General features: G+C 46.8%; 1 protein-coding gene across 1 annotated transcript; it reads left to right on the top strand.

Annotated features, from left to right (window-relative positions):
* The first annotated feature begins 1477 nt into the window (after window positions 1-1477).
* LOC110121856 (keratin, type I microfibrillar 48 kDa, component 8C-1-like) lies at window positions 1478-8434 on the top strand. Its single transcript, XM_020869145.2, has 7 exons — window positions 1478-2229; window positions 3975-4057; window positions 5403-5559; window positions 6456-6617; window positions 6712-6837; window positions 7009-7229; window positions 8018-8434. The coding sequence occupies exons 1-7, from the start codon at window positions 1882-1884 to the stop codon at window positions 8121-8123; spliced, it is 1203 nt and encodes a 400-aa protein (XP_020724804.1). The 5' UTR covers window positions 1478-1881; the 3' UTR covers window positions 8124-8434.
* The last annotated feature ends 353 nt before the right edge of the window (window positions 8435-8787 follow it).

Genomic DNA, 8787 nt, shown 5'->3' on the forward strand with positions numbered 1-8787 from the left:
AGGGCTTCCCAGGTGGCGCTAGTGGTAAAGAACCTACCTACCAATGCAGATGTAAGAGACTTGAGTTTGACCCCAGGTCAGGAAGATCCCCTGGAGGAGGGCATGACAACTCACTCCAGTATTCTTGCTTGAAGAATCCTATGGACAGAGGAGCCTGGTGGGCTATAGTCCATAGGGTCAAAAAGAGTAGGACACGACTGAAGTGACTTGGCACACATAGCATGCACATCATTTGGAAAACTGGGATCAGCCATTTTGACATCGAACCCAGTAAATCTCCCTTACCCCCAAGCTTTTAGTGGGTGTTACATTTTCTTTTAGTAGACTTCCTTTAACTAGAATAGAAGTGACCTTTGGTTCTTCGATAGAGAACAAACTTTTAATTCTTGGCCAATTGTAATTTAGGAGGTGATATTGCCTAATAGTGGTTGAGCCCCATTGCACTCAACCCTTCTGTGCATCATTGCATCTCAGTAGTGAGAAGATTGGAAGAGGGAGATAGTGTGAAGAAAAGAGCAAGGCCATTGGAATCAGAGAAGTGGGGGGTTTTAATGCTGGCTCCACCACGCAAGAGCTCTGTGACCTTGAACAATCTCTCAAAGGTTTGGTGTCCTCATTTGCAAACCCTGCAGTGTTATGTGTGGACTTAAAGAGACAGTATAAATAAGGTGCTTAGCACAGTGGGTTCCCAGTAAGCAGAAGCCATTCTAACAACATGAGAAATGGATGTTCCCTGCCATATCAGTAAACAAAGGGTGTCATAGTCTTCAATGATTGCAGTCACCACCGTTGGTGAGCTGGTGAACCCTGAAGGAACTCAGGAAAGAAAGAATACCTGCCAACTAGCCATCAGACTGCAGCCATTCCCCTCGATGAGCCCTGAGGAAACTCAGGATGTGAAATTGCAGGATACTGGCCCCAGAGAGCCGAGATGCATATCAAAGGAATGATTTCAGTGAGCCCAGACTCTTGCATCTTCTCATACATAGGAAAGTACTAAATTCCTTAACTTGGGATATCTGGTTTTCCTTTAACAATAACCTTTGACATTCAGACTACTGGCCCTTTGTTGCAAACTTTATGTATAATCTGGCTCCCCACGTTGCCTCCTCAAAGCATTTCTCTCAGAGTTACTTGAGATGGTGTATCCCAGGCTTGAAGTCCTAAAAATTCCTGCTGAATAAAACATAGCCCTCAACTTTTAGGTTCTGAGTATTTTTTAAGTCAACAAATGTCATACTTTGTATCAGCAGAGAGTAAAATCTTCCTGAAGAGTAGATGATCCCAAGATGTTAGTTTTCTTAATGTTCTGTGAACATTGAGTAATAACAGAAATGGAGCCTGGGGGACTTCCTGAAGCCCCCTAGGAAGAGGGTAGAATTGCCTCCACCTGGCAAAAGGACCTTGGACAGGATGACCTCATAATCCTTTCTGATCTCAACTTGTCTGCTTTTTCTCACAGAGTCTTTACTGAGCATGAGGTAGATGAGCCACTGACCTTTCCTTGTGTAGAAGAAGTGCCCCCAACTCTGGAGGACAGGGCATAGCTATCACTAACTCTATAGCCCATGAGTAAGCGCTGCTGTTGGCAAGATATGGGTGGGTCACTTTGAAGCTCTTCCTTAACCAACCAGCATGATTGTTGATGAGTCCTGACTTAGCAAGAAGCCCGAGTAAAACATTTTATGAGGTAAAGGACTCGCGTGAGGTGGCTAAATAGCATGGAAAAATTGGTAGAGAGGGCAAAAAGGGGTAACGCTAAGCGTGGCTACCACACCCACCACTGACAGAATATAAAGACCTGGAGAAGACCAGGACTTATACCACAGAAAGGAACCAGGCTTAGAAACGGACCTTCAAAGCTCTGCTCCCTCCAGCACCATGTCTTACAACTTCTGCCTGCCCAACCTGAGCTTCCGCTCCAGCTGCTCCTCCAGGCCCTGCGTGCCTTCCAGCTGCTGTGGCACCACCCTGCCCGGGGCCTGCAACATCCCCGCCAATGTGGGCAGCTGCAACTGGTTCTGCGAGGGCTCCTTCAACGGCAACGAGAAGGAGACCATGCAGTTCCTGAACGACCGGCTGGCTAGCTACCTGGAGAAGGTGCGGCAGCTGGAGCGGGAGAACGCGGAGCTGGAGAGCCGCATCCTGGAGCGGAGCCAGCAGCAGGAGCCCCTTGTGTGCCCCAACTACCAGTCCTACTTCCAGACCATCGAGGAGCTCCAGCAGAAGGTGAGGGGGTGGGCACTGCCAACTGATGAGCTGCCAATCGATGAACTATTTATCTCAATTTGACATACCCACTTCCAAACGGATTTAAGTTTGGTCAAACCTAATGTTGAAAATGATAAGGACAGAGACATAGAAGTCACTGGCTTACATAAGACACATCACGTCATCCTAGAGAATCGATGTGGGATGCTCCATGAAGGAGGGGTACAGACAGGGGACAGGGTAAGGCATTAGACCAAAGTCAGTCATAGCAATCTAACACTGCTTCTTGTTTAAAACCAGACTGACTGAGGCTTTAGTCCTATTATGGTATTCTGGTCTTGTTTTCAGAGATTTTAGCATTGAAAGGGGCTTCCCAGGTAACACTAGTGGTAGAGAACCGGCCTGCCAATGCAGGAGATATAACAGATGTGGGCTGGATCCCTGGGTTGGGAAGATCCCTTGGAGAAGGAAACGGCAACCCATTCCAGTATTCTTGCCTGGAAAATTCCATGGACAGAGGAGCCTGGTAGGCTACAGTCCATAGGGTTGCAAAGAGTTGGACATGACTGAAATGACTTTAGCATGCAAACATGCAGCATGCATAGCATTAAAACATAATGATATGCACCTGAATTATTTCTTGGAGCTAGAATTTCCTGTGTGATATTTAAAGATGTAACAAGAGAGTGTGTCTATAACAAAGTAAAAGAGCCACCAACTCCAAAATCCTCCCTAGTATACACAGAGCAAGTGTGCATACACGTGAGAATTAAGGGCCAAAAATATGGGAGTAGAAGTGGGATAAGTACAGAGTGTGTATAGAAGTGGGGCTTAATACATAGTGTAGGTCAGGGAGGGCTTCTCAGAAGAGGCATTATCTGAGCAGTGTTTGAAGGATGAGGAGGAGTTTATATTCAATCGCACAAGCCCTTGATTCTCTGACAAAATTGACTGTCTACCATTCAGCAGTTCTGGCAAAGTGAGTGTCAGAAAGGTGGTGTGGGGTTTGGAGATCGTGCACTGATTTCTGGACATTTAGTGAGAATGAGGCACAGTGCTCATAAAGTACTGAGTGGGATAAAGTACTGAGTGGGAGCCTCTTTCCTTCAGGAGCTCACAGTGTAATAGAGGTGATAGGAAACAAATAACCACAGTAAGGTGATAAGATGTGTACCTGGATAGGTGCAGTTACTGTGGGAGCACCTGGAAGAAGTGACTCCCGCAGGAACTGGGGAAGGAGGGGGAATGTGGCCTATGCAGGGGGTCTTGCTAGGTGGATGAGGGCATCCAGGCATTCCAGGTAGAGGCAGAAGCTTTGTGCAAAAGCTCTGTCCAGGGCTATGTGAGGGAGAGTGGAGAGTGGTCAGCAGGGCTGGAATGGTGGTGTGTGAGCATAGGATAACCAACTTGTCTTTGTTTTCTTGGGGGCTTTTGGGGTTTAGCACCCCACCTCCCACTAAGCAAACAGGAACACTGGTCACCCTGTGCGAGATTTGGTTCCCAGTATGTTCAGTTCCTGCAGGAAACAAGAGGCAGGCCAAGAAGAGAAGAATTTATGACAAAGGCACATTTCCTCTTGACTGTTTTAGTTGTGAAATGATCAGTTTTATTAATGAATCCTCCCCTTACCCTCAAACTGAGAATGTGAGAAGACTCAAAGCTTTTTGGAAGGAATGTCTGTTTGAAAGAAAATAGTTTTTAATTGTAAGTTATGAGACATTCATTCTTACTCCAACTGATTTCACAATTAATCCTGTGCCCAGATCCTGGCCAACAAGGCAGAGAATGCCAGGCTGGTGGTGCAGATCGACAATGCCAAGCTGGCTGCAGACGACTTCAGGACCAAGTAAGATTTCTCTCATAATCAGACCAGTTTAGTAATGGACAGGCTGAGTTGCAAAGTGAGGAACTCTGTCCTGGAAGCATGCGAGCAGAAGCTGTCTGTGATCATAGTGGGAGGTTTCTTTCATTTGGTGAGTTAGGTTAAATGGCAGTCTCCTTACTGGAAGCAAGAATTCTGTGTTTTAAATTTAGTGTGAAGGAGCTCAAGCAGCCATCTATTCTCCCCCTTTTTCAACTTAACGTCTGGATCAACTTTAAAAGTGCATTCCACACCAGTCTCTTAATACAGTTTAGTTATGATCAGCCCATTGGAAAAAGTTAAATGACACAAATGGGAGGCAAAATTCATTTCAGAGAATTCATCAGTTTTTCTAGGTATGACCACTATAATCGTAAGAATCCATTGCATTTTTATGAGACTTTATAGTTTGCAATGTGATTCTACCTATATCATTTTTTCATCTTTGGGCCAACCTGATGACATGTTTTGTTTTTTTTTTTTTTGGGGGGCGGGGGGTGGTGGGGGTGGAGCAAGATGAAGTAGGAAAAAATAGCCATATTGCTTTGCCAGGCCTAGGGGGCCACAGAGGGCTAATGTCCTCAAAACTGTGTGACCCTGACATGTCAGTTTGGTTCCCATTTTACAATGAGGAAATCGAGGCTCAGAGAGATTAAAGAGCTTACCACTGTCCTCACGGCAGGGCTGAATCTCACTGCCTTCTAATCCAGTGCTGCTCTCAAGATACCAGGTTGCTTCTCAGGGTGGTTGGAAAGGAAGGTGAGGAAGTCCATAGCGGGCTAGTGAAGTCACCAACTCACTTGAGAATGGAGGATGACAGGGCTTAGTTGTTAGCAACCTGTGATGGGGAATCAGAAAAAATGAAGTTAAAGGTAGATTTAAACTATACAGTGGCTTCCCTGGTGGGTCAACGGTAAAGAATCTGCCTGCAATGCAGGAGACGTGGGTTTGATAATCCCTGGATCAGGGAGATCCCCTGGAGAAGGAAATGGCACCCCCACTCCAGAATTCTGGCCTGGGAGATCCCAGGGTCAGGGGAGCCTGGCCGGCTACAGTCCATGGGGTTGCAAAAGAGTCAGACATGACTTAGTGACTAAACAACAATAAAAACTATACAGGGGTGCCCCATCAATACCTTCTCTGTGGGTCTCAGGGAGGAAATAAGTCTTTTCACTCTGTGCAGTGGTCTTTTTCCCTTTCAAAAGACTGCAAAAATTCCAAATATTTCGCAATGTAATGAATTAGAAGGGGCAAGCCAAGTAAAGCCAAGTAGCGCCTAGGAAAAAGTCTCCCTCTTTGACCTCCTTTGACTGCTGGTTGTGTGTACAAGGTACCAGACGGAGCTGGGCTTGAGGCAGCTGGTGGAGTCAGACATCAATGGCCTGCGTAGGATCCTAGATGAGCTGACCCTGTGCAAGTCCGACCTGGAGGCCCAGGTGGAGTCCCTGAAGGAGGAGCTGATCTGCCTCAAGAGCAACCATGAGCAGGTAAGAGAGTCCCAGCCCCTGACATCCCTATACTGAGAGTCCTGTGACTTCCCTGAGCAGGATAATGTAGGTCTTTTAGGTCTTTGCTAGACATCCTAGAGCTGAGAACATTTTGCTGGATGCTCAAAACACCCTTGGTGGGTTGTTGGGGAAGCTTACTTCTTTTACCTAAAAGAGCGTGGTCAGCTAATCTATTTCCATTTGGGGCTAGAGCTTTAAAATACTTTCTACTTCTTGATAAGATTGGTTGTCTTCTGATTAGGTTGTCTTCCCATTAATGGCTGAGACTGAAAGGAGATAGCAAACTTCTTTGTTTTATGTGTCCCCTAGATAGTAGAACCCAAGCTAGAGTAAGTGGATGGAAGGATGGATGGATAGATAGGATAATAGGAGAAATGAAGGCACTGAAATAATGGTTGATTCAGACTCATGGTTGAATGTAATACTAGGATATCAGATGCATGTCTCAATTATTAGATGTTTTGATGAAGAGGACAAAACCCCTCATGGACTGTGTGTGATTATAAGAAGACATGAAGTAAATGGGACCAGTTAAGCCTAGTTTCTCTCTATTTAAGTAGCATTTAAGTGGCAACGATTATAAGCCAGTTATCATGCCAGGTTTATCACTGAGCAAAGGAAAAGTAAAAAAGAAGGGGTAGAATCTTGGAGTGGGAAGAAATATTAGCAATCAATGTTTCAATTAGCAGCCTCATGATACAGATGTGGAGACTCTCAGTCAGGAGGCCTGACTCATAGGAAGTAACTTCATCAAGTTTTATGTCAACATGTGTCCTACATTCTAATGCAATCTTTCCACCACATTCGACTCCCTCAAAGAGAATTTATATATAGATTTCTTTCTACGAGTTCATTCTTTCCCCTTCCTCCATCAGGAAGTCAACACCCTGCGGAGCCAGCTGGGAGACCGCCTCAACGTGGAGGTGGACGCTGCCCCCACTGTGGACCTCAACCGTGTGCTCAACGAGACCAGGGCTCAGTATGAGGCCTTGGTGGAGACCAACCGCAGGGACGTGGAGGAATGGTACATCAGGCAGGTGAGCAGCTCAGCACGTGGTCTCTCAGGATCCTCAGCTCCTTGGAGCCCTTCAGGTGGGGTCTGATCCTGTCTTCTGCACTTTGGTGTTTCAGACCGAGGAGCTGAACAAGCAGGTGGTGTCCAGCTCAGAGCAGCTGCAGTCCTGCCAGGCAGAGATCATCGAGCTGAGACGCACGGTCAATGCTCTGGAGGTGGAACTGCAGGCCCAGCACAACCTGGTGGGTATTGATGAGACTCCTGGTGAGGAGGTGAAGTCGGGGAGTCAGGGGCACTGGGATGCCCTCCAGGCCACCCTCTCCTGAACTCTTGGAGCTCATGACTTATTTGAAAGAGATGGAGAAACCCCTGAAGGAGCAGCTCTGTGATCTTCCGCCTCTTTCCCCTGACAGAGAGACTCCCTGGAGAACACCCTGACGGAGACGGAGGCCCGCTACAGCTGCCAGCTGGCCCAGGTGCAGGGCCTGATCGGCAACGTGGAGTCACAGCTGGCGGAGATCAGGAGTGACCTGGAGCGGCAGAACCAGGAGTACCAGGTGCTGCTGGACGTGCGGGCCCGGCTGGAGTGTGAGATCAACACATACCGGGGGCTGCTGGACAGCGAGGACTGCAAGTGAGTACCGAGCATGTGGTTCCCCTTCATGGTACATGCACGGTCCTACCAAAGGACAAAACAGGGGTCTCCCAGGTCAAGTTTCAGATGCCAATATGTCTGCAAAGACTAGAGTTTAATACTGCAGCAGTGGGAAGTGAAGGGTGTTTGCTGCTGTCACTGCCAGGCCTAAAGTTATTTTCTGCTCCAAAAGATACTCTTGAGCCTTGATTGTTTCCCCCACTGGTGAGCTTTTGGAAGTTGATGGGTAAATAAAGCTTTGTACCTTCAGCAAAAGAGAAAACAAACCTGTAACCATCATCACATGTACTTGAATAGTGCTTTTGGATTTAATCCCCACTTTCAAACCTATTGTTTCATGGATCCTGGCTGGGATTCCCCCAAGACAGGCAGAGTGGGGATCAGGGCAACCACGTTATGGATGAGCATTTGAGTATCAAAAAGGGGAGGTTACTCAACTACTTCTAGGGTCCAGCACTTTTCACCTAACCGAGTATTTTCATGAACATGATCTGTGTGGTAGATATTATCAATCTGTTTCACAGGTAAGGAGGTATGCGCCTTCCCCACAACTCCAGGCAAATAGAGTTGGGTTCCATCTCAGGGCTTCTTTGCTCTTTTCTACCCCATCTCTAAGCTTTGCAGAAGGAGTGATCCGAATAAGACTTGACTTCCTAAGAAGTCAGAGAATGGCTTCTGTTTGTCCCCTGTCTCCTTGGGTTGAACTCCTTCCTTTATTTTTGTTATTATCCATCTCATGCTGATGAGCGAATGGTTCTGTGTCCCAGGCTGCCCTGCAATCCCTGCGCCACCACCAACGCATCATCAGTTGGGTCCTGCATCACCAATCCCTGCAACCCCTGTGGCCCACGCTCCCGCTTTGGGCCCTGCTAGACAGCCAGGGCCAGCAGGAGGACTGCGTGAAGACAGAGGACGGTTGATGGACCAGCCCTGCTCTCTGACAGCCATCAGCCATTGGATAGTACCCCAGTCACCACCATAATTCATAGTCTGGAAAGAGACTGTCCAGGCCCACCTGATCCTCTTAATTCAAGGCCAATTTCTTGTGACCTGATGGTCTGACAGGTTTGGGCTGGGAAGGTGTCACATGAGGAGTTTTGTGGTTCTCTCTGCTGCTTTGATCTGCCTTGCAGTTCCCCAAATCCCTTTGTTAATCTACTAATAAACTTTCCTCTTGCAAAGCAGTGATGATTCTCATTTGTATTCATTCCTTTTAAAGTGTTCGCTCTATGTGTTCATGCTTCATATAAAAGCCACTTGAAAGTGAAGGAGGACTTGTCATTTAATCCTCTCCTTAAAGGTCTTTATTACCATTTGTTAGTATTCACTAAACACAATGTGTCCCAGCAGAGACTCAGGCCAGCAGGGAACCAGTGGGACCACAAAGGCAAGAGGTCTCATCTGAATATGATAAACATGTTAGTTATGGAATCTTACTCAGTAAAGTCCAACAGCTAACATTTCTCGAACATTCTACCTTTCCTTTTCCAAAGGCCTACAAGAAGAAGGACAGGCACTAACATTTATTAAATGCCAA

The sequence above is a fragment of the Odocoileus virginianus genome, chromosome 17, assembly GCF_023699985.2.
Source record: "Odocoileus virginianus isolate 20LAN1187 ecotype Illinois chromosome 17, Ovbor_1.2, whole genome shotgun sequence".
In the NCBI taxonomy this organism is placed as follows: domain Eukaryota; kingdom Metazoa; phylum Chordata; class Mammalia; order Artiodactyla; family Cervidae; genus Odocoileus; species Odocoileus virginianus.